This window comes from Gopherus evgoodei, chromosome 9, assembly GCF_007399415.2.
Source record: "Gopherus evgoodei ecotype Sinaloan lineage chromosome 9, rGopEvg1_v1.p, whole genome shotgun sequence".
In the NCBI taxonomy this organism is placed as follows: Eukaryota; Metazoa; Chordata; order Testudines; family Testudinidae; genus Gopherus; species Gopherus evgoodei.
Window position 1 is genome coordinate 6103459 of NC_044330.1, and position 25205 is coordinate 6128663.

At 42.6% G+C, this 25205-nt stretch overlaps 1 protein-coding gene across 8 annotated transcripts in view; it reads left to right on the plus strand.

The window, feature by feature from the left end:
• LRCH3 (leucine rich repeats and calponin homology domain containing 3) overlaps positions 1–25205 on the plus strand; it is a 109103-nt gene that overhangs the window by 40449 nt on the left and 43449 nt on the right. For all 8 annotated transcript variants that reach the window (XR_004001897.1, XM_030574543.1, XM_030574546.1 and 5 more), the window contains exons 2-6: positions 5858–6002; positions 10231–10357; positions 14053–14158; positions 14304–14440; positions 15409–15518. Coding sequence is in view for 7 of the 8 variants with exons in the window: in XM_030574543.1 (XP_030430403.1) it covers positions 5858–6002; positions 10231–10357; positions 14053–14158; positions 14304–14440; positions 15409–15518 (625 nt within the window). In the remaining variant the exon portion in view is untranslated. The remainder of the gene's footprint in view (positions 1–5857; positions 6003–10230; positions 10358–14052; positions 14159–14303; positions 14441–15408; positions 15519–25205) is intronic.

A 25205-nucleotide genomic window follows, 5' to 3' on the forward strand; every position in this document is an offset into this window, starting at 1 on the left:
TACCCCTAGCTTTGTTTCAGTTTTATTGGACCAGGATGTGTATTTGAGTGATTCACTCAATGTCTAATCAAGATTAGGATTTAATATGACTGATACCATAGCTCTCTGATATTCAGCCTAGTTTAAACTAACGTTATCCTTTTAGGCCTTGTCTACACTACAGAGTTGCAGCGCTGGTGAGGGGGTTACAGCGCTGCAACTTAGGATGTGTACACACTTGCACAGCATGGCCAGTGCTGCAACTCCCTGTTTGCAGTGCTGGCTGTACACCCGGTTGAGCCTCGGGTGTAGAGGATCCAGCGCTGGTGATCCAGCGCTGGTCAGCAAGTGTAGACACCCACCAGCGTTTTTATTGATCTCCGTGGCATAAGCAGGTATCCCAGCATACCTTAGAAGCCTCTCTGGTAATCATGCAAACTCCACTGCCCTGGGCTCACCTGACCCCTCCTTTAAATGCCCCGGGAATTTTAAAAATCCCCTTCCTGTTTGCTCAGCCAGGTGTGGAGTGCAATTAAGCAATCAATCACTCAGCGACCATGCCTCCACGCACCAAACAAGCCCCAGCATGGACCAATGCAGAGCTGCAGGACCTCATAAGTGTTTGGGGAGAGGAGGCTGTGCAAGCACAGCTGCGCTCCAGAAGGAGAAATTATGATACCTATGGGCAGATATTGCAGTCCTTGATGAGAAGGGGCCATGAACGGGACGCGTTGCAGTGCAGAGTCAAAATTAAAGAGCTGAGGTTACTGCAAAGCTCGTGAGGGAAATCGCCGCTCAGGAGCTGCCCCCACGACCTGCCGTTTTTACCAGGAGCTGGATGCCATACTTGGGTGTGATCCCACTGCCAATCCTAGGAGCACGATGGAGAGTTCAGAGCAGGGAGAAGTGGGGGAGGTTGTAGAGGACGGCGACAGTGAGGCTACTGGCGTGGAGGGAGACACCCCAGAGTCCCAGTACACATGCAGCCAGGAGCTCTTCTCAAGCCAGGAGGAGGCTAACCAGTCGCAGCAGCTGGAAGTTGATGGTGAGGAAGAAGCTGAGGATCGTGCTCAGGGTAAGTAGATTTTTATGTTTTGGGAGAGGAGGGTTTTGGTTATGGCTGCCTGCATGCATGCCTAAACGTGGAATAGCCCATTGATTTGCTCTATCACGTCTCTGTAATCTGCCTCAGTAATCTCTTGAAAAGTTGTAGCAAGAGCATTTACAATTTGCTTTCTCAGGTTGATCGGGAGAGCCACCGTGGTCCCTGTCCCGGTCAGGCTCGTCCGATCCACTGTGCAGTGAGGGGTGGGGGGACCATGGCTGCACACAGGCAAGCTGCATAGGGGCCAGGGCGGTATCCACATTCCTGTAGAAGACCCTCCCTCTCTTCCCAGGTAACATGCAGCAGTGATATGTCTGGCAGTAGGAAACCCTGTTGAGAGTTTAGGGATACTTGAGTGCAGGGCGCCAGGTTCGTGTTTCCCCAGCCCATGGTGCTCTGTTGTTAACCCCCCCCCCCAGCACGTAGCCAGCCACGCGGTGCACTCCGGTGTTTCCCACCCCCCCTCCAAGCAGGCATCCAGCACCGCGGTGTGCTCCGGTGTTATGCACCCCCCTCCAAGCAGGCATCCAGCACCGCGGTGCACTCCGGTGTTCCCCACCCCCCCTCCAAGCAGGCATCCAGCACCGCGGTGTGCTCCTGTGTTCCCCACCCCCCCTCCAAGCAGGCATCCAGCACCGCGGTGCGCTCCGGTGTTCCCAACCCCCCCCTCCCAGCACGTAAGCATCCACGCGGTGTGCTCCGGTGTTATGCACCCCCCTCCAAGCAGGCATCCAGCACTGCGGTGTGTTCTGGTGTTATGCACCCCCCTCCAAGCAGGCATCCAGCACCGCGGTGCTTCCTCCCCCCCAGCAGGACGGCGTGAACGCGGACCAAAGAACACCCCCCCCAAGCAGCTCACCACCTTCCTGTTCACTACTGTCCCCTCTTCAGGACACCAGCTACCTCCTGTACCCATTGCTGATAAACCCCAGTGACCCATTGGTCAATTCCCACTCCCAAGGGGAAATCGGGGCAAAACCACTCACCCCATTGCTCGCCATGACTTAGCTTGCCTGCCCTCTCTGTGTTATGTGAGGTATGTGAGAAGGATGCTACCAAAAGTCTAAGAAGTCCTTCAATGTGTGATGATAAACAATGTAGCCTCTGTGTATTACATGGTTCTCTCTCTTTTTTTTCTAGTGACCTTGACTACTGCAGCCGGATCACCGGCCTCACGTAGGTTGCAGAACTTGAGACGGAATCCTAGAAAATCAAAAGAGGAATTGATCAAATCTGTTATGAGCCACTACAACAGAGAAAGTAGGAAGACACAGGAATGGAGAGAGATCTATGAATGGAGAAAGAGTGTACATGAATGGAGGCAAACAGAAAGCAGGAGAAAGGAATTGTCTGCCAAAAAAACCACAAAGCAGATGATAAGCCTCCTGGCTCGCCAAACTGAGTCTTTCGAGTCTCTTGTTGCCATGCAGACAAATATGTACCGTTGTAACCCACAGCCCTCCCAAAGCCCTCTTCCTTGTTCCCCAGTATTTCCACAAAACAACTTTCTCCAGCAGCCAGTTCCTTATTATCCCCAACTGCCCCCAACACCTGTACGATCACCTACCAGCCCTGATAACTATAATTCTTACCCTGTTCACTCCACCCCCATTATTCTGCAGCATAGTAATCCTGAAGTGCAGCAGACATTGAATAGTGATCAAAATAGGACATATTCAAACCTGTGAATGTACATTCCACCACCCCAACCCCCTTGCCTGTTATGTACTGTATGTTGAATAAAGGTTTTTTTTCTTTTTCACTACGTTATATTATTGCTGCAAGTGGTAAATATTAAACACAAAGGTAAAGCAAAGCACATCAAATGCATCAAACATTACTGTTGGCTCTCAGCATCAAATTGCTCCCTTAAAGCATCCCTAATCCTTGTAACCCTTTCCTGGGGCTCCCTATTAGCCCTGCTCTCTGGCTGAGCAAACTCATCCTCTAGGCGTCGAACCTCGGAGGTCCATTCCTCACTGAATCTTTCACCCTTCCCTTCACAAATATTATGGAGGGTACAGCACGTGGATATAACAGCGGTGATGTTGCTTTCCACCAAATCTAGCTTCCCATAAAGACAGCGCCAGCGTGCTTTCAAACGGCCAAAAGCACACTCCACAGTCATTCTGCACCGGCTCAGCCTGTAGTTGAACCGGTCCTTGCTCCTGTCAAGCTTCCCTGTATATGGTTTCATGAGCCAGGGCATTAAGGGGTAAGCGGGGTCTCCAAGGATCACAGTGGGCATTTCGACGTCCCCTACTGTGATCTTGCGGTCTGGGAAAAAAGTCCCGGCCCTCAGCCTCCTGAACAGGGAACTGTTCCTAAAGATGCGTGCATCGTGCACCTTTCCAGGCCATCCTGAGTAAATGTCAGTGAAACGCCCACGGTGATCCACAAGCGCTTGCAGAACCACAGAGAAATACCCCTTGCGATTAACGTACTCTGATGCCAGGTGTGGTGGTGACAGAATAGGAATATGCGTCCCATCTATTGCGCCTCCACAGTTAGGGAACCCCATTTCTGCAAAGCCATCCACAATGTCCTGCACATTCCCAAGAGTCATGGTTCTTCTTAGCAGGGTGTGATTAATGGCTGTGCAAACTTGCATCAGCACCATTCCAGCGGTAGACTTTCCCACTCCAAACTGGTTCGCCACCGATCTGAAGCAGTCTGGAGTTGCCAGCTTCCAGATTGCAATAGCCACCCGCTTCTCCACTGGCAGGGCAGCTCTCAATCTCATGTCCCTGCACTGCAGGGTAGGGGCGAGCTCAGCACACAGTGCCATGAAAGTGGCTTTTCTCATCCGAAAGTTCTGCAGCCACTGCTCGTCATCCCAGGATTGCTGGACGATGTGATCCCACCACTGAGTGCTGGTTTCCCGAGCCCAAACGCGCCGGTCCACGGAGCTGAGCACGTCTGTTACTGCTACAAGCAATTTACTGTTCACAGTGAGGCGATTCAATATCATTGTCTGACTCCTCACTGTCACTCTCACTCTCACTTTGCAGCTGAAGGAATAGCTCCACTGCCATGCGTGATATGCTGGCAACATTCATCAATAAGGTCGTCAGCTGCTCAGGCTCCATTTATAACAAAAATCGCAGAAAAAGCGCTGTAGAATCACAATGCCGCCAAACTGCTCGGAATGTGTAGCAAAGCACCACGGGGCGTTGGAACAGGAAGCGGAAAGACACTCACACTTCCTTCCCCTTCCCACAAGCCACAGCGCCAAAATGGGACGAGGTGCTCTGTGGGATAGCTGCCCACAATGCACCACTCCCAACAGCACTGCAAGTGCTGTAAATGTGGCCACACTGCAGCGCTGGTTGCTGTAAGTGTGGCCACTCTGCAGCACTGGCCCTATACAGCTGTACTAACACAGCTGTAACTACCAGCGCTGCAAAACTGTAAGTGTAGACATGGCCTTAGACTATGGGAGGCAGTCAAACAAAAGGGCAGCAGTTCTTCAGTCTCCTTTGATTATGTGAGTGTGTGTCTGCTATTTCTCACTTAAGTTCACGACCTTGGTGTTTTAATTGTATATCCAGGTAGCGGATTTGTCGTGACTTTTCTTTTTCTCCCATCCATGCATCATGAAGGCTGCAACATTTATATCCATTTTGGCCTTTGCTACAGTTAGCCATAGTCATACCTTGAGCTTGGATTACTGTAATGCACTCTACATGGCATTATACCTGAAGACCATTCTGAAACTTCAGCTTGCACGGAATGTAATGACACACTTAAATAGCAGTGCTTCCTTCAGAGGCAGGGGAAGAGGGGGCACTTTACTCCTGTACTCTGGAACCTGAACTGGCTTCCAGTTTTTCTGGGTATAATTCTAAGTGATGGTTTAGATGTATAAAACTCTAATTAGTTGGGTCCTGTCTACCTTAGAAGCCACCTCTCATCATAAGATATGCACAGTTGAGATAAGCAGAGGCACTCAGGCTCAACAATCTCCTGGTTGAGCTAGAAAAAAATCTGATGGCAGGGCATTTTCAGTAAGGGATGTCCCTCTACTTTGAAAGTGACCTTCATGACACATAGCAAGACCTTTTTGTTTTGCCAGTCTTTCAAGAACAGACTGCGTTGTTGGGTCGGTTCTGTGAAGGTTAAAGAAATAGACACTGTTGATCCTAATGTGGATAAAAAAGTTGCTGTTGTTCAGTTTACCTGGTAAGCTTTGTGTTTGTTCTTTTAACTCTAATTTGACTAGGATGGACATGTTTTATAATTGACAATGAATAAATAAAATGTTGTTAAATTTGGTTTTTATCATGCACAATAATAGTTCGAGTTAACTGGAGAGTTCTGCTTTGGTAAATGTTTGCTCTTGTTTGGACATTGAAGAGGTGAAATGTCATTCAGTTTGTTGAACAGGCAGCTTCTCTAAAGGAAATTAGGATTGACACCAAACAACCTCTCTTGCCTTTGGTAGTACATAGACATTATTGTTAAGAGTTAGGGTGTGTAAGGAAACCATATGTTCTGGGCTCTGTCCTTTGGTCTTTATAAACACAAGATTTTCCTTTCACCCTTTAAAAACAAAAAAACAAACAAACCCAGAAACTGTAACTACATGATTTGACATAATACACCTTTTATAGACTTGATGCTGGTGACCATTATTATTTTATATTTATAACACCCAGAATGTACAGAGTACTGTCCATACATACGAAGACCCAATCCCTGACCCAAAGAATTCAGTCAAAGGTCATTTGACGATTGTTTCTTTCTTCTTTTCTTTTTTTCCCCTCCCTTCAGATTTGTCACGGAACAGACTCTCGGAACTTCCTGCAGAAGCTTGTCACTTTGTTTCCCTTGAGAGCCTTAACTTGTACCAGAACTGCATTCGTTACATCCCAGAGGCCATCCTGAACCTACAGTCTTTAACATTTCTAAATATCAGGTATCATCACATTTAAATCTTGATTTTAATATCCGTATTATAGACTCTAGCAACCTTTGGAGCATTAGAAGGTAACACAAATATAGCCTATAACCTATGTGTCTTGGTATTACATGCCATCAGATTCACCAGTCTGGACCAGTCTCTACCAATTACCTCAATGAGGAGACATCAGAAAGTAATAATCTTAATTTTTGACACTTCTGGATTTGTGTTAACTACCTGAAATCTCCTTTTGCATGCCTGCTCCAAATCGTGGCAGCCACTGCTCCTTTGTGATCTCAAACTTATCCCATCTGGCCAGTATTTGAGGGCATAGGAAAGATAAATTGCCTACTTGTCCTCATTAACTGGATTCCTTTTGCCATCTCTCTCCAACTGATTTTTTCATGCAGGTCTGTTAATGTGAAGGGATTGGTTTTTTGTTTTCTTTTCTGTCCTATGGGATCTTTAAATGACAGCTCTTGAGGTTCTGGACGATAAATTAACTTTTCTGGGTATTATAAGTAATGAAAGAAGAAAGATGATCTTGTAGACAAAACATGGGATTGGAACTCAGGAGATCTGAATTCTTGTCCCAGCTCTACCACAGGCTTACTGTGCGATCTTGGGCAAGTCATTGCACCTTTGTGCCTCACTTTCCCCATCTATAAAATGGTGACATCTACCTCATAAGGATATTGATTGATGAATGTTTGTAAAGTGCTTTGAGATTTTCTGGTGGAAAGTTCTATAGACATGAAAGGGCATTTATTAGTGATACTAACACCAGCACCTGTTTATTACATGTTCTTCTTTCTCCTATTGCTATGTGAAAAACCCATGAAAATGGCTAACAGCCTGGCTATGCAGGGGAAATGGTAAAAATAGCTGTACTCAAAGTGTTGTAAAATTCTCCAAGTAAATAAGCTAAAAATCTACTAATTTTAGATGTAGTAGGTTTTAAAAATATTTTCAGGTATAATTTGTTGTTTTTAAATTGGCAAAGTCCCTTAAACTGGAGTTGCTGGCTTTTCTTTGCAGCTGAGATGATGTTAATAGTCATACTTAATTTCCAATTATGATCTGCTAGGATGTGAGGGCACTTGTAGGTCTATAATAAAATATTCTTGCTTCTTATTGATAACAGTTGGGTGTTGATGAACAATTGTGAATTGTGCAATAGTGCTAGTTTTAAATAAAACAGCGAACATCACCTGTAACTAGATTTTTCTAATCCTTTGGGACTTTTTCCTATTGGCTTTAGTTAGTATGTAACTCTTATTATTTCCTTGAGCTCCTATGGTATAATCAAAAGTTCAGGCTTGGATGAGGAATGGGTGAGGTAAAGAAGTAGAAACGAGCTGCGGCTGAAGTAGTGCAGACAAATTCTGACCCAAAATAAATACATCAGTTTCAGTGACTAAAGCCACATAGAAAGCCTTTGAATAAGGTAGCTACCTGAGTAGCTGGGGGCCTCTCTTTTTTTAATCACTACATTAAAGCAAGCAACTTTAGCTCAGTTTACATTGTTTATATCAAATCTTTGTGATCCTGTTTAGACTTAAGTTATCAAAGCAAAGGTCAATCGAGTGATTAAGTATTATTCAGAGAAATTGCATCTTTGAGTTATATAATGTCAGAAAATGGATGTCTGAGTAGTTCTCCGTATGTGAAGACTTTTTATAAAAGATATCTGTACATTTAGGTATTTTACAGTACATCTTGAATGCAAAAAAAAAATAGTTTCATGCTTGCTAGATTCCTAAAATAAAAGAAATGGACCAATGCTAGTAAAAATGCTGTTTTAAGAGACTGTTTTGAAAATAAGATGTCTCAGACTGACATGGAGGAGATGACTAGCAATTGTGCAAATTGCTCAGAATTCTTTTTTTCAAAAGCTCATCGGCATATGGAACAAATTGCTGAAGTCAGAGGAAGTAAGCAGTGTAAATCTACTCAAGATAGAGTTGGACAGTCTCTTTTTGTATGTGAATAAATAGAGAGCAAGGATAGAGCCAATAATTAAATATGTGACGCTGAGAGAAGTAAGTGTTCCTTGGGTTTGTAAGTTACATTGAACAGATCAAGCATATTTCCTTTTTTAAAGCTGGTGTAATTTCAGAAGTAGTTTAAATTGAATTAGCAATGAAAGCATAATATTGCTTTTTTTCCTTTTGATGAAAAATGAACGACGTTAGCAGTTTTTAACTTAAAAAATACTTAACTTTAAAAATAGTGGCCATTGACCATGTTTTAACTACAATTTTAATTGTGAATACCCACCACGTGTATTTCAGAATGTAATCTATATTAGCTGTATATGCAATAAATTTTCTTGAATGCACAGTATTGATTGCACAGTATATTATTTGTCTATGCACCTTAGGCATTGTGTAGGAGCACTTTTTTGTATTTAAATCAGTGATGTAAAATACACATCCAGGATTTATTGTCTAAAAATATAGAATCTGGTGCTATCAATTTCACTCATTCTTGTTGGTTTCCTTTCTTGCTTTGAAAAGCAAAACCTTGCTCTTGTAAATAAGGGCCATTGCTCCTTGAATAACTAGATAAAGATAGCAAATTGTCCTATGGCACCTTATAGACTAACAAATGTATTGGAGCATCCCACGAAAGCTCATGCTCCAATACATCTGTTAGTCTATAAGGTGCCACAGGACTCTTTGCTGCTTTTACAAATCCAGACTAACACAGCTACCCCTCTGACACTAGATAAAGATAGGAAGTTATTGATAGTAAGCTGGGGGGTATGATGGGAAACTAATAACTGACAAAGACAACCCAAAATTTAGTTTAATTCTAACTGTACGGAATTGCTCTCTTGTGAAACAGAGACCAGTATTCTTTGGACAAGATCTAGATATATTGGTTTAAAAGAGAGAAGACTGATTCATCTGTTAGCCTTTTAAGTGTCAACACTTATTAGCTGTCAAGAAGTGTCCCAAGAAAGAGAAGTATTTAATTGCAGCTTCTAATAAAGTACAGGGAATTTTCCTTTGAGTACATTGCACTGGTAGATTTTAAACAGTTTTTTACAAACAATAAATACATATGTCTATCTGGAATAAAATGTAATTTCCTGACCTGTAATATAAACGTGTTGTATCCTATTATTGAAGGTCAACTGTATACTTCCGTCTGCATTATTAAAACCAATGTTTTAAGAGGTATGCAGAACCCCTGTTCACAAACTAGTAATGATTTTAGTTAAGAAAAAAAAATGTTTGCCTTACATCTGGTGTTACCCCTTTGCCAATTACATTTTGCTTATCTTCCTTTTTTGCTTTCTGGTGTGCATTGTAGGAATATGATATGAGTCAGAGATGGATTTCCTATTGCTGTGATCTTTAACAGGTGTATTTGAAATTATTATTCCTTGATACCAGCTAACATTAGTTCGTCTACTACTCAGGAGTAGGATTTTGTAGTGGAAAATTTAGACTCCACACACTAGAAGAACAATGCCACTTTTGATAAACTGGAATTTAGTATCTTGTTAAAACCTCCTTAAGGTAACATTAACTTTTTCCCTAGTTTCCCAGTCATTTTCCAGTCTGATTGCTTCCGTTTACAAATAAATCATAGCATTCTCATTTTATAAACCAACCTCTTCCTGTCTGATTCATTCACTGAGGTTGCAGTCCAGTTACATGACCTCATGTTTGCTTTGATGGTTATAAATTATGATGTGTCAAATACTGGATTGTAACATGTCCAAATTCATTGTGACAAGGATTTCTTAAATGCTTATCACCATGATAATTGGCCCTATTACAAATTAAATAATGAAAACACACACTTAAAATTTCTGCTGAGCAAGTAATATGCTCATTCTACCTTACGCTGTTCCCCACATGCTAATCCACAGTAAAAAAAATAAGAAAATGGTGTCTGCATGATGCCTAAATATGGCCAGACTCTGAAAGAGGAAGTAAGCTCCAGGGCCTAAAAGCCTACAGAAATGCCCTATCCCGCCATCCCCATGAGTAGTAGCAGATTCAGAGCTTCTGTTTACAACACATCTTGGTAAAGCAAAGGATAAGAAAGATGTGTAAAGAAGAGACTGCGAGATACCAGCTCACTTGTAAATGTGTCTCGAAACTGACATGATGCTCTTACATCCTGTCAAAATAGAGTACCTGATTTTGAGATTTTCTTATGTTGTGTTAAAATTGGTAAATGGTCTCGTCCCACATTCTGACTTTTTTTTTTTCCTACCCAAAAGTCGAAACCAGCTTTCAACATTGCCAGTACACATGTGTAGTCTACCGTTGAAAGTTTTGATAGCAAGTAATAATAAGTTGATCTCACTACCTGAAGAAATTGGACAGCTCAGGCACCTGACAGAGCTTGTGAGTATATACTTATTGTTAATGATTGCTCCTCAGTCCTTAATTTATAAATGGTTTGCTCTAGTGTGTTTAAATTTCATTGAGATGAAATAACTTTATTCAACCGAGGGAGGAAGGATGGTCCAGTGATTCGGATACTAGCCCAGGACTCGTGAGACCAGGTTCAATTCCTTGATGTGCCACAGACTTCCTGGCTGGCTTTGGGCAAGTCTCTCTGTGCCTCAGTTCCTCATCTGTAACATGGGGATAATAGTACTGCCCTACCTCACTAGAGTGTTATGAGAGTAAATACAGTTTAAAGATTGTGAGGTGCTCAGATACAAGAGTAATGGGTTCCAGATATATACCTCAGATAGAATCAGAATAGAACTTTGTTTAAACAAATACAGTGCTACTAAGACATTCACATTAATTTATCATATATTCTGTGTTCCAGATAAAAGTTCCGCATGGCTCCCTGCCATACACATATTATCCTATAAATAGAGTATACAGTACTGTATTAACTAGAGTCTGATGTCCCAGGATCTCTCCATATCTGGCAGAGACAGTTGCAAGTGGTGATATATATGACATTATTTATTCATCGAGTATAAGGCCGGAAGGGACCAATAGATCATCTGGTCTGACCTGCTATGTATCACAGACCATTGATTTTTGCCCAGTTACCCCTGTGTTGAGCCCAGTAACTTGGGTTAGACGAAAGCTTTTCAGTCTTCAGGAGACTAACTGTTGTGTGCCACAGGCAGAGAACAGGAGAGAGTGAAGTGCCACCAATGCCCCTGCAGTCTCAGCGAATTGGTTAAGTGGGATATGCCCAAATGATCCTAGTAGGTAATCTGTGCTCCATGTTGCAGAGAGAGGCAAAAAAACCTCAAAGGTCCTTCCTAATCTGACCAGGGAAAAATTCCTTCCTAACTCCAAATCTGGTGATCAGGTACCACCTCAGAGCACTGGTCCACCACCTCCGACATCGTATCTCTAGCTAAGGTCAATTCCTAATGCTTCACAGAGGGGTGGGGAAAAATATAGAATACAAATGGTCAGTTGTTCATTGGGGAAAAAATTTCTTCCTGACCTCTATAGCAGCCCTCTGAAGCATGAGATTTGATTATCTTAATGCAGAGCTGCAAGTGTTATGAGCATGTTGAGTGCAATGCAGAGCTGTTCTCTCCATGGCCCGTCAAGGGGAGGGAATTAACAGGGGGATTCATAGACTCTAAGGCTAGAAGGGACCACCATGACCGTCCAGCCTGACACACCCTCCCTCCAGAAACTGGATTAAAGCATTTATTTTAGATAGATACTGGATATCATGGTAAACACTCCAAGTGATGGTGAGTCCACCCCCACCCCTGGTAAGATGTTCCAGTGTTTAATTATCCTCATTGCTAGGAACTTCCATCTTATTTTAAGGTTGTGCGTGTCTAACTTCAGCATCCAGCAATTGGATCTTGTAATGGCCTGGTCTGCAAGGCTGAAAATCCCCCACTATTAGATAACTTTTCCATGTAAAAATACCTAGACACGGTGGTCAGGTCACCTCTCAGCCTTCTCTTCAATAAACTTAATAGATTAACCCCTGTAAGATTCACATCATAAGATTTATTTTTCAGTCCCAGAATGATTTTTGTCACACTCTTTCAGACTCTCTCCATTATTTCCACATCCATCTTGAAGTGTGGACACCAGAACTGGACACAGTATTATAGTATTTGTAATGAATGCAAGCTCTAGCTGGAAATGTTGCTCTGATTCATTGAAGTTCTACTTACTTCATTTTCCAGCTGTCCTAGAGATGATCTGGGGTAGCTCACTCACTTCTGTAGCTTTAGCAGCCTTTACCCAATTACAACAGTCAGACAAGGCTGTTGGATGTCGATTGTGAGGAACAGCCTAGCCCTCTGAGGTACACTTGACATGGACATCAGTTTTCATGAAATGTCTATTAGATGAGCTTTACCTGACACGTTAGGCTTGAAATTGGAGTTTTATTTCTCCTAGCCTCCCCTGCCCCAGCAAGACTTATTTTAAGGGAGTCTTTATTTGTCTTGACGTCCTGATCTTAGGGAGTGATATTTTATAGAGGTAGCCATGCCACCAACTACCCCTCCTGAGACATGTCGCCAGTTGGTTTGCAATGGCTTATTGAATATTTGCAGGTGTCCTGCATATCTGCAGGACGTTCTAATTACCTGCCACCCAGGGATATTCTTGGTGGGAATTGGTCGCTCCTATACAGATAGCTATCTTATTATTTTTTTAAATACTTCAGCTTTTAATTTAGTTTTTTCAGTGTGTTTATGAACTTGTGGATTTAAAAAGCAACTAGACAACTTGACATGTTAGAGACAATTGCAATAGAATCTTGATAAGTGTGTAACTCATATTTGGGAATGGCACAGAATTACAAAAGTACACCTCTACCCCGATACAACGCTGTCCTCGGGAGCTAAAAAATCTTACCGCGTTATAGGTGAAACAGCATTATATCGAACTTCCTTTGATCCGCAGGAGTACGCAGCCCCGCCCCCCCAAGCCCTGCTTTACATCCCAATTTGTGTTATATCGGGTCATGTTATATCGGGGTACCGGTGTTACCTGTATTCTTTAATGAGAGAGACAAGGAAGGCAAGGTAATATCTTTTATTGGACCAGCTTCTGTTGGTAGAAGGACAAGTTTTTGAGCTTCACAAAGCTCTTCTTCATGCCTGGAGAAAGTAAGCAGAGTATCTGAGCCAAATACAAGGTGGGACAGATTGTTAAGCATAAGGGATTCACACCTGTACGTTTCAGTCCTACAAGCATATATTCTTTAATGATATACTCCGAGTATTCCTCGGGTGTGTGTACATTTGAGATTTGTTTTTAAAGCTTGGCATTCAATAAAAGACAAATAGTGAGAAGTGATGTGCACTGGTAGAGCGAAGGGCTACACCATATAACTCTACTAGGGCTTCTCACTTTGTTCCCTGGCTGCCTGCTGCATATGCCTGCTAATGCCCAAATGCATGTGAGGTTAATATAATTTTTGGGTGAGTTATTTAGTCTGGGCTGTCTTTTGTATTGGCAATGTAGTATGTATTTTATCCTTTTGTGTGATCTAAATGTTGTTGTAACATTGCCTAGAGATTTTGAGGATAGGCCCTTGAAAATATCCAGATCAAGTAAGAGACAGGTAGTGCATTTCTCCAGGCTCTCCTGCTTCAGAGTCTGTGGAGGAATGGGAAATGGGCAATCTGTGGAGGAAATTTATGCTAACATGCTAGTTTGCTAACTTAATATACATGTAAATATCATTATGCCTTCACTTTTTCCATAATGTATAACTTGTCTAAAGAGCTTTTATGATCTAGTGTCATTTCTCCTGGGTTTGTTCTTTTCTTTGCTCTGCTGTTGTTGGGAGACTGAAAAAAAATTACTTTGTGCCTCTATTTCCCCATCTGTAAAATGGGGATAATTAATACTTTGTCACAATGCTGAAACTTAATGAATGTAAGTAATGTACTTTGACAATCTTAGGTGTCATAGAAGTGTTTATTTTTGTCAAGTTTATAAATAGAAGGCTGCCTGTCAGGGTTAATGTACACATACCTACAAAACCAGAAGGCAGGAATTGCCTATTAGCATTGGGATTTATTTAAACAGGCTGACAGTATCAAAACAGTGGCTCACTTTGTAGTTTTGTATTGCAGGATGTGAGTTGTAATGAAATACAGACAATACCTCCACAGATTGGCAGTCTGGAGTCTTTGCGTGACCTGAACATCAGGAGAAATCATTTGGTGCATTTACCTGAAGGTGAGATCAGCAGATAAGTCTGTCATATTTAACAACTGAGATTTTTGACACTTTTATTCTTTTTAAAGCTTCTTTTCCTAAGAGCTAGTAGTAAGTATACTGTTTATTATAGCTACTAGATTGAATGTTTGTTTTCTGTCTCCAGAGCTTGCAGAATTGCCTTTGATTCGATTAGATTTTTCCTGCAATAAAATCACAACAATTCCTGTTTGTTATCGGAACCTCAGGCATCTTCAGACAATCACACTAGATAACAACCCTCTACAGTCACCCCCTGCACAGGTGAATTAAAGTTTGGAATTAGAATGTTTGCTATTTTCACTGGAGGATGTAAAGTGAGATTAGAAACTGAATGGTTAAAACTTTGTTTTGGGAACAATAAGATTTTAAAAAACCTGTGTTTCTTTAGAGACCTTAAAGTAACCCATGGCAGAAATACTCTTCCACTTCTCTTAATTTAGTTCTCCTACTGGTAGTAGGTATGTGGTTACTGCAGGAATTCCTTCGTTAGCTTGTTGAATAAAATTCTCATTGTACAGTATAAGTAAAATAAGCAAGTGGCTCTCGAGTGGAGTAAGCTTTGGGGGTGAGGAAGAGCTATGAACAAAAAACATTTTTGAACCATTCTACTGTTGAAGTAGTGAACTGGAAACCTAAAAGTGCAATGCATTTTCATTCATTTTACAGGAGCCTGCAGGCTAAATACAATGTGGTCAATGGCTGACTTCATCTTTAATATGTATGTATAGCCCTGGGGAATGACCTGCTCCCTCTGAATCAGAGTGGGAAGTGCTGTGACCTATGGTTTCCATAGATTCTGCCTCCATATTAAAGATGAAGGGAGTTAGAATTGGCTTCACTTGATTCAATTAGGCCTGGCTCTTGGCAGCTAGGTTGGGCAAGGTTTGGATGCCTCTGCTGTAGTTCCGGGTTTAACCCCTTACAAATACATATAGCTCTTTGTTCACATAGGAGATCATTAACATGATAAACCCTTATGAGCAAGCTTACAGAAGGGGCTCCACACAGTCCCGATGTTTTTGGAAAAAGCTTCCATTTTTTTTTATTATACATATGTTCTGTGACACTTCAATATGATGGTTTGTTTGTAATGGGAGAAGGTTCAAAAATGGATGAAGAGCTTTAAGGATGCTGTAAGGATGTTATAAGGTCACAGTAGCTAGTTAATGTCTGTACAGTGCTTTGATGAAATAAAGTGCTAAATATGTTTATGGATTTCTTTTTTGTAGATATGCATAAAAGGAAAAATCCACATATTTAAATACCTGAACATAGAAGCATGCAAGATAGCTCCAGACTTGCCTGATTATGATAGGAGGCCCATGGGATTTGGCTCTTGGTAAGTTTGTGCATATTCTGTTTGATGTGGATTGGGGAAAACTTGTCTACTTTCCTGAATTCAGAAGAGGCAGAAACTAGGTCCACTGATTGTTGGTTAGTGTACATTTCACCGATGATAGTGGCCTTGAAGAACATTGTGGTGTGTGTCACCCTGTGAGCTGCTCTAGCAGGAGTCCAAGCAAGACAGTTTAGAAGGAAAAATAAAGTAATATCACAGTTCAGCCAGTGCTAAAGGGCACACCCTCTCGAGGAAAAAAAAAAGTTTGGTGTCTTCAGGCTATGATAGAAGGAAGTTCTATTTTTAAGACATTAATCTATGTTTTTACTTAAAATCTTAGGGTTTTCCCAATATCTACTATAGTCTAACATTGTTGTGATTTTTAATCTTTTGTACAGGATTATATAATTGTTCTGCTGTAACTACAGGTATAAGTGCTGATCTCATCCCATTAGTACACTGTTTTATTTTTGGCAGGCTTTCATTTGGCACAAATGTTTAATACAGTAACACAGGTATTAGAACGGTCAACCACATCAGCTTCTCAATTAAGATGTCTAGGGAAAAGTAGGAGTACACTATATATTTATACTACACATTTAAGAGAAAAGCAAAGTAATGAGGTAGGAGTCTAGCTAGAAGAAAAAGAATATATTCTCAGTGATCATACAAACTAACACCAAGCCAGAGGGAATATAGATCTGTAACGTGCACCATGGGCTGAACACGATTCGTGAATAAAACAAATAAGCCAGTGCAGTTGTACCAAAGATCTATGAAGGAGAATTTATGCCAAGAGGCAGCTCCTCATCAAGTTTAGAATCCACATTTGAAAAGCACCTTTCCAGATGGGGTCAACATGAATACTTTCTGAAATTCATTTCTCTTTAGAGTGTAATCTCATTGGGACAGGGACCCACACCTAGCATAATCAGGTGCTATTTGAGACAAATAAAGTTGTGGCATAGAAATCAGAGTATGTGATTCTAGCCTGTATGTGACGCAGGTGAGGCAGCATTTGGAATACTGTTTAGATTAAAATTATTTAGGTCTCCTGTTAGCTAAATTTATAATGCTGTCTTAGTTTCTTGTTATAATAAAGTGCATATTGCAAAAAACAAGCTGATACAGGGATCTAAGGAGCATCTGTATTCAGAAAGGCTAAGGAAATTAGGGCACCCTTATTGTGACATAAATTGCCCAGTCCAACCAACTCTATCTAAAGCTATTGATCTCTAGTGTCGTTTTTTTTTGAAAAGCACAAAATCGATAAGTAGAGTATGTGTTTACTGAAAAGACTTTTGTTTCATGTAATGAAAGAATTTACATATTTTATCATTACACTCAGTACCAACATAAAAGCTTGGGCAGAACCCATTCACGATGCTTCCTCCAGATGATCTATTTCACTTCAAGCTTGTGTGGACTGGCTTGCTTTTGCCCATGTCTCCATCCCTGCCAGGCACCATGAAAGTAGATATATCTGAAGTGGATAAGAGAGATGGCATAGAACTCTTTGTTCATGTGCTGATTATATCGCTTACCAGCAGGGGCGGTTCTAGCTTTTCTGCTGTCCCAAGCACAGCAGGCAGGCTGCTTTCGGCGGTGAGCCTGCGAGAGGTCCCTGGTCTCGCAGATTTGGCGGCATGCCTGCGGGAGGTCCGCCGGTCCCGCACCTTCGGCATACCCATTGCCGAATTGCCCCGAATCTGCAGGACCAATGGGCCTCTCGCAGGCATGCCGCCAAATCTGCAGGACCGGGGACCTCCCACAGGCGTGCCCTCGCAGGGACCGGCAGGACGCCCTCCCCGGCTTGCCGCCCCAGGCACATGCTTGGCGCACTGGTGCCTGGAGGCGCCGCTGCTTACCAGTCTCTTTTAGTGGCTCCCGCAGTGGCTTCACATGCAAATTGAGCAAATATGTGTGGAAGAGACTAGATTTCTGCAGGAACCCACATAAAGGAGCCAATGGAGGAGATGAGCTGCTGCCCAAAATCAGAATTTCTTCTAGAATTTCTGAGATGAAAGAACAGAACAACTCATGCACAATATAGTGTACTCCAGTTAATGCCCATAAGCCAGTCAACAGAGCCTTTGGTCAATGATATCAAAGACTACTGACAGAACTAAAACTAATCAGCACATATACCTGACCTTTGTCTTTTGCTCTATGGAGGTTATGTAGTGATCCTGGGCAATTTGAAAAAGAATGGAATTAAACCTGAGTTGATGTAAAGCTGGTTTTAAAACTAGTGTGACAGTTACCAAGCTAGCTGCATCACAATCCTTTCTTGGAGCCTCACTGAGTGCACCCCAACAGGTGTCAGGCCTTATGGCTTTACCCCTGCTGGGGTGGACTTCATTGAAAGTGTGTGCCTGTGGCTGCCTTATCTCGTAGGCTATGTGTGCCCTGCAGCTGGGAGGTATAATTCCCAGCTCGGGTAGACTTACATGTGCTAGCTCTGCTTAAACTAGCATGCTAAAAATAGCAGTGTGGCTGCATGGGCAGCTGCTTGGATTAACTGCCTGAGTATGTACCTAAGATTCAGAGGGATTATACCCAGGCAACTAGACAGGAGAAAATTTGGCTTCTTTAGATATAAATATTTCTAATTGAGAATTTTGCTGCTGGCCCACACTGCCCTTTTTTTTATTTTTTGGACTCATATAAAGTTATCCTAAACACAATACTAGTGCCCTCTCCTGTGTTTTACCCAGTTTGTAAAACTATTGCTTTATTTAATTGTTACTACCATTTTCAATAGAGAACTGGTTCCCAGCCTTTCAGACGATTGTATCAGTTTACCAGAATAAGATATTGACTGTACCAATCAGTGTCTGGAGACTCCTGTTAAGTTATGTGACCTTTAACCTTTTGGGCTGTTCCAGACCAATCTCTTAGCTGTGAGACTGAAATGTGGAGCGCTCAAGCTCAACATTGGATCATGCATGACTGAATGGAAAGGAGGCAGCAGCAGTGCCTCACAGGGGCCTAGCACTAGGTTCAATGTTGAGGTAGGGAGAGTAAGTCTGGAATGTGAGACATAAAAGTTTGAAATACTGGTACATGGATCACTGGAGTAGGACTCATTTGTACTGATTACGTTTTGAAAGACTTGGGGAGTTCTATTCCTTGACTAGAAAGGAGATTGACATATATGCATGTATTACACTGTGACTTCAGAACTCTGGTAAGGAGTGAAGATCTCTTCATGTCAGTGGCACATCTTGTTCCCCTTATTTTTATGGATACATTTATTTTCATTACAAAAAGGTACTTTAGACGCTGCATTTCAAAGAGATTATTGCACATCTCAGGTGGTTAGCTACTCTACCTTCAGCTTCATGCATTATGCATTGGAACCCAAGCATGCTGTAAAAATGTCCTGCCCACTGTCTTATTGCTTAATTTTTGCTGCTCGCAGCCAGCTAGTGAATGAGGAATAGGATCTGCAGTCCTTGCTGATTTCTTAAAGGCTGTTGTCTGTAATAAATGTATAAAACCCTGAGCAGTCAGTAACCCTCTGTTTTCAGATTTTCCTGAAAGTCCTAGAGACAGGCTGCATCTTTCAAATTCAGAAGGAGGGGAAAGCGTGGGAACTGGGAACTGTAACTGTGAATTTCTGAGTTACCAGATGGTCTGAGGGATGATGAAGTATTTTTCAAAAGCTATAATTGAATAGGAGGGATAGAATATGGAGAAAATAGAATCAAACAGTATTTTTCCTTTCGAATAAAAACTATTGAATTTTGATCTTCAATTTTAAGTGCTTGTTCAGTGCAAAATTGGTTTCTCTCTAGATTCTCAGAATACTTGATGTAGTCATGATTAAAATGGAATTATTGTAGTGTGTCATGTGGGAACCAGTTTTTAATTTTATTTCTCCTTTTATAATTCCAAAAAAACAGTGGTTTTGATCCAGTATTAGGTGTTGTGAATTTGGCTTAAATATGGTCACTATGTAGACTGTTACATATGCTACCTGAAGTTTTCTTTCCCCAGCTGGTCTTTAATTGAAAAACAATCTTACCATTGTCTGTATAATGTGTAGTACTTTGTTAGGAAATTTTTTTGCCTTAAAAGTAGACGACAATGTCTTGTAGCTATGTATTCCCAGGGCCACCGTACGCATTGTTAACTCTTTCTGTAGAACAAAAGGCATGACACAGCTAATACATTTAAAAATCCAGAGGTTTGTTGTTTTTTTTTAAACTAAGCTGGGCAATTTTAAGATTATTTTTTTCTCCTCTCACCCAAAAGAAATGAGCTATGGTTCCCTTCCCGTCTTTGTTGCTGAAGGATCCCTAATATGAATATTATTTTTGTTTAGCATCACTGAGTTCCATTTTTTCCTTTATTCCAGATGCCATCCCCAGACTTTAGTATATGGCGTAAATCTTTTACGAACTCAGAGGAACAAACATAATGCTAGATCCTGCATGTTGGTCCTTACAGTCAGAGCCCCAGTAACTTAAATGAGGCTCTGTGTAGGGTTAAGGGTCTGCCTATGAAGCCTTTTGCCGATGTGTACATAAAAATAAGCATATTTCACTTCTGCAGCTCTTGTTCCCTCATCTTTTATCCCTTAGTTCTTCTTTGAGTATCGTCCCTATGGGTGCTCCATTTCATGTGCGCTCACACCCTTTTCGCCTTGAATTGGAGATTTTGGGTTGCAGTGTCTGTTCAGCCCACACGTACTTCCTCATGCCCCGCTCTAAGGCTATACAGTGCTGTGTGAGTGAAACACCCTCGGTTCTTTCTCAGCTGCCTTGGCTTGAGATGGAGCATTAGTGTGCCTTACTTTGAAATCTCTTAGCGTTTAGTTATTTTAGTTACCTTTTATTGAGGGATTTAGGGGATATTTCTCTTGATCCCTTTCCCATTTTGGAAGTGGGGGAGCTCCCCTTGCCCTGGGGTATGCCAGGATCTCTGGGCTTCAAACAGTGCATCTGTTGCCAGGAGTGCATCTTGGTCAGCAACAGGCATTTCTGTTGTATCTGCTGCTTTGGAAAGTCTGATGTCCCACAAAAGTGCTCCCTCTGGTCTGCATTTAAGAGTGACTCAAGAAAAAATCAGGAGCTGAAACTGAGACTCTTAATGATGGAGCATTCCCTCCAATTGACCTCAGATACAGGCCAGGAGTACACCCTTCCCCCTCCGGACATCAGTTGCTGAATGAACATGATGCCCAGTCAACTTCGTCACATTCACTTGGATCTACCCAAGGTAAATCCATGAAGAAGACCCATACAGAACTGAGTCATTCTCCACAGGAAGAATCCACTTCAAAAAGACTTTGGTCACTGCAATGCAAGACCGCTGCAGAGACCTCTTGTCCCACTCTGAGTATGTCTGAGGCTGCAGACACTCTCAGTACTGATCCTGTGCCTGGGGCTCCAGGCTCAGCAGAGAAAAAGGGCAACAAGCATGCCTTGGTTCTGAAACCTTCAGTGCTGCACAAGCAGGACAATGCATCATCGAAGCTTTCCACCGCTAAGAGATTGGTACCCAGAATTCTTTTGGTACCATCAACATCGAAGACCGCCTCAATACTGAGAAGATGTTGTGCCTCTCATATGGTCTGAATGCCTCCCAAGGCCTCACGTCAGTACTGACTACTTCAGCCAGAGTGAATTTACCAGAGCAGCGTATGGCCTCGGTACTGACAACAGTCCCACTCTTCAAATCCACCTGGTACTAAAAGAGTTCAGATTTTCAAATGATCTACTTGTTTCGGAGGAGCCGGAATCTCCCTTGTTAATTGATTGCAAAAGGTTCAGTACCGAGACAAGCACGGTCACTGCAGTAGGACCTTTTCTAAGTACCACTTGACTCCAGTGCCTTCACAGAGTGCTGGGGCTCCCCCACTTGAAGAAGAGGAATTTTCCTCCAATTCAGATATTTCAGTCCAGGGTTCCCTGATGCTTCAGACAAGGAATTTCCAGCCTGACACTTTTTTGACAACAGTGGGGATTTGTACCATAGATAGACCCATGTTCCCCCAACTTGGTTTGAGCATCAGTGGTTACTACCTCCAATGCCTTTCTGACCTCTCCAGTGGCCATACTGGGTTTCTTGGACTGCAGATCATCTGCAGTTGTCACATGCCTGGAGTGTCTCTCATGGGAAGTATAGGGGGAGAGGCTCCAACTGCTTTTCTTCCGTTACCTCAGGTACAAGAATCCTTAGAAGAGCAGAAAGCCTGGACAGATAAAGAAGTTTCTTCCCAAACAAATATTTCTTCTTCTTCCCCAGGTGAAGCGGTTATGCGTCCCCAACCAACTATATGGCTGGTAACTTCAGACACATCCAAGAGTTAATGAAGCACATTTCAGATTTCCTCCAGATCCCTTGGAAGAGGTCACAAAGTCATAACATAAGTTCCTGGACATCCTCCAATGGATTCCCTCCACTTGAGTTGTCCTGCCTATTAATGAGGCTCTGAATCCTGCCAAATCCATCTGGCAGATCCCTGCAACGATTTCACCAGCTTGTAAAAAGGGTCTATAAAAATATTATGTCCTAGCTAGAGACTCCGAATTCCTGTTCACCCATCCAACACTGAATTCCCTGGTTGTGGAGGCAGTGAAAAAACATGGCAAGCAACATCATGCAAAGACCAAACCATATGATAAGGACCAAAAACACCTTGATCTATTCGGCAGAAAGACCTACTCATCTGTGACTCTTCAATGTAGCATCACACGCTATCAAGCTCTCATGGCTAAATACAATCATTCAAGTTATAGCAAATTCACAACCTTTACTGAGCATTTGCTGGCTGATGAGCATGACCAGTTTCAGGCTATTATTAACAAGCGTCAGTTGTTAACTAAAATAAAGCTAAGGGCCTTATTGAACACAGCCAACGCTGCTGCTCTACAGTAGTAGTCATGTGGAGGGCTTCCTGTCAGTATCTCGATGGCTGGCTGTTTATGGGCTGGTCTTACAATGAGGTTTTTGATGCCATAAAGACAATGAGATCCCTGTTCCACAAGCTAGGGTTAAGCACAACATCGAGAAATCCCCTTTGCGCCCCATACAGAGAATAGATTTCATAGGCGCCTCTTTGGACGCTACACCAGCCAGGGCTTATCTTCTTCTCCAACAGATTCTTGATGTTAGCAAATCTTGTCTCAAACATTCAAATCAGCCTACAGACATAAATAAGAAGTTGTCTTCAATTACTTGGACATATAGCAGCCTGGCAAATACCATCACAATGTTTTCAGGGCTGGCTCAGGATTGTTTATACTCCAAACAAACACAACTTGAACAAGGTAATGTCAGTTCCTTGCCAGGTCTTAGTCTCTCGCATGGGGATTCCATTTGTTCGGTCTCCTCCCTCCATCATCATAATGATGGATGCATCTGTGATGAACTGGGAAGTGCAACAGGTATTGTTGAACAGTAGGAAAGATTCCACAAAATACACTTACCTCCACAAGTGGAAAAGATTCAGCATGTGGTGTGTCCGGAAGTTTTTCACCTGTTCTTTCTTCCCCCTCAGTCATCTTTGATTATCTCCTAGTGCTAAAAAAAAGTTAGGATTATATATGAGCTCTATCAGGGCATATCTACACTTACGGCAGAGTGTCCGATCCACTGGGGGTCGATTTATCATGTCTAGTAAAGATGCAATAAATGGACTGCCAAGCACTCTCTCATTGACTCCAGTACTCCACCAGAGCAAGAAGTATAGGCAGAGTTGACGGGGGAGCAGCAGCAGTCGACCTGCCACAATGAAGACACCATGGTAAGTAGCTCTAAGTACGTCGACTTCAGCTACGCTATTTTCTTAGCTGAAGTTGTGTAAATTATACTGACTTAGTTTCTCTCCCCTCCCCCCTCCCAGTGTAGACCAGGCCTCAGTGTGCACTTGGCAGCTGTAACAGCCTTTCATTCAGCAGTTGAGGGATTCTCACTTTTCACCCATCCTACAACTGTAAGATTCTGAGAGGACTGGGAAACTCTTTCCCTCAAGTTAAGAAACCCGTTCCTATCTGGGATTTGAATGCAGTACTTCGATGCCCTATGCCCCCCGTTTGAGCCAATGGCTACCTCTTCCCTCATTAATTTATCTCCGGAGGTTTGTCTTTCTGGTGGTTATTACCTCTGCTTGTGGGATTGGAGAAATAGGGGCTTCAATGGCAGATCCTCCATTTACACTATTTTTCAAGGACAGAGTTTTGTTACATCCACACTCAACATTTTTACCTAAGGTGTCATATGAGCTGCGCATCAACCAGATTATCCACCCTCCGTTTTTTCCCCCAAAGACTCATCAGTCCAGAGTGGAGGCCTTTTTTACACACTCTGGATGTTAGAAGGGCATTAGCCTTTCGTTTAGAAAGGACTAAGTCATTTAGAAAGTCACGCAGACTGTTTGTGACTATTGCCGATAGATCCAAAGATTCAGCGATTTCCACCTAGAGACTCTTAAGGTCAATTTCTGATTGTGTCCTTTTGTGCTATAACTTCATATATTCAGCTCTTTCAAGGGTGTTGGCCCATTCCATAAAAGCTGTAGCTACTCCTATGGCATTACTCAAGAATGTTAATATTCTGGATATTTGTAAGGCTGCCACTAGGTCTTCTATACGTACCTTTTCCAAGCATTATGCAGTGGTCCAGTCTTCTAGATCAGATGCTGCCCTTGGAAATGCTGTATTGTATTCAGTCTTGGACTTGGTTCCAGAGACGCCTCTCCAGCTGGGGGTGCTGCTTGGTAGTCACCTGAAGTGGAGCACCCAGAGGGACACTACTCAAAGAAGAAGAGGTTACTTGCCTTGTGCAGTAACTGGAGTTCTTCACTGTGTGTGTCCATATAGGTGTTCCATTACTTGCCTTCGTTCCCCTCTGCTTCAGAGTTTCCTCTGGAGACTTGGAAGTGGAGAAGGAACTGAGGGCAGTTCACCCATGCAGCCTTATGTATCCTCAGAGCAGGGCATAAGGAAGCATAGAATTGCATGCATGGGCTGAATGGGCACTGCTACCAAAAATCTCCCATCAAAGGTACAAGTGGTATAAGCATACCTGAAGTGCAGCACCTGTAGGAACACACATCTCAAAGAACCACCATTATGGCACATTGTGAGTAACCTCTCCTTGGGTATGTCTACACAGCAATTAAAAACCCATGTCTGGCCTGTGCCAGCTGGCTCAGGCGAAGGGGCTGTTCAATTGCAGTATAGGCTTTTGGGTTCTGGCTGCAGCCCAGGCTCTAGGACCCTGCGAGGTGGGAGGGTCCCAGAGCTAGGGCATCAGCCTGGGCCTGAATGTCCACCACAGTTAAACAGCCTCTTAGCCTGAGTTCCAGGAGCCTGGGCCAGCCATGGGTGTCTAATTGCAGTGCAGACATACCCCTTGTGTCTGTCTAGGACTGCAAACTCCTTAGGACTGTAGTCTGTCACTTTTTTCTATAAAGCACCATAACTCTGTGGTGCTGCATAAATAATAGTAATAACGGTCATTTTAAAATAAGTGTTTCCTGGGTGAGAGATTTTTAAACAGAGGGACAACTAGAGATCAGTACCAGTGAGAGAATGACCTACAATTATCTATGCTTGGGTGGAGCAATCAGCTTCCTGAAATTCTTGCTTGTGTATTATGCAGTAATTGCTGTTTGCTGCAGTTTTCCCTGGGGCATCAAGTGCCAGCAGGACAGTTGATCCATTGTGAAATGCC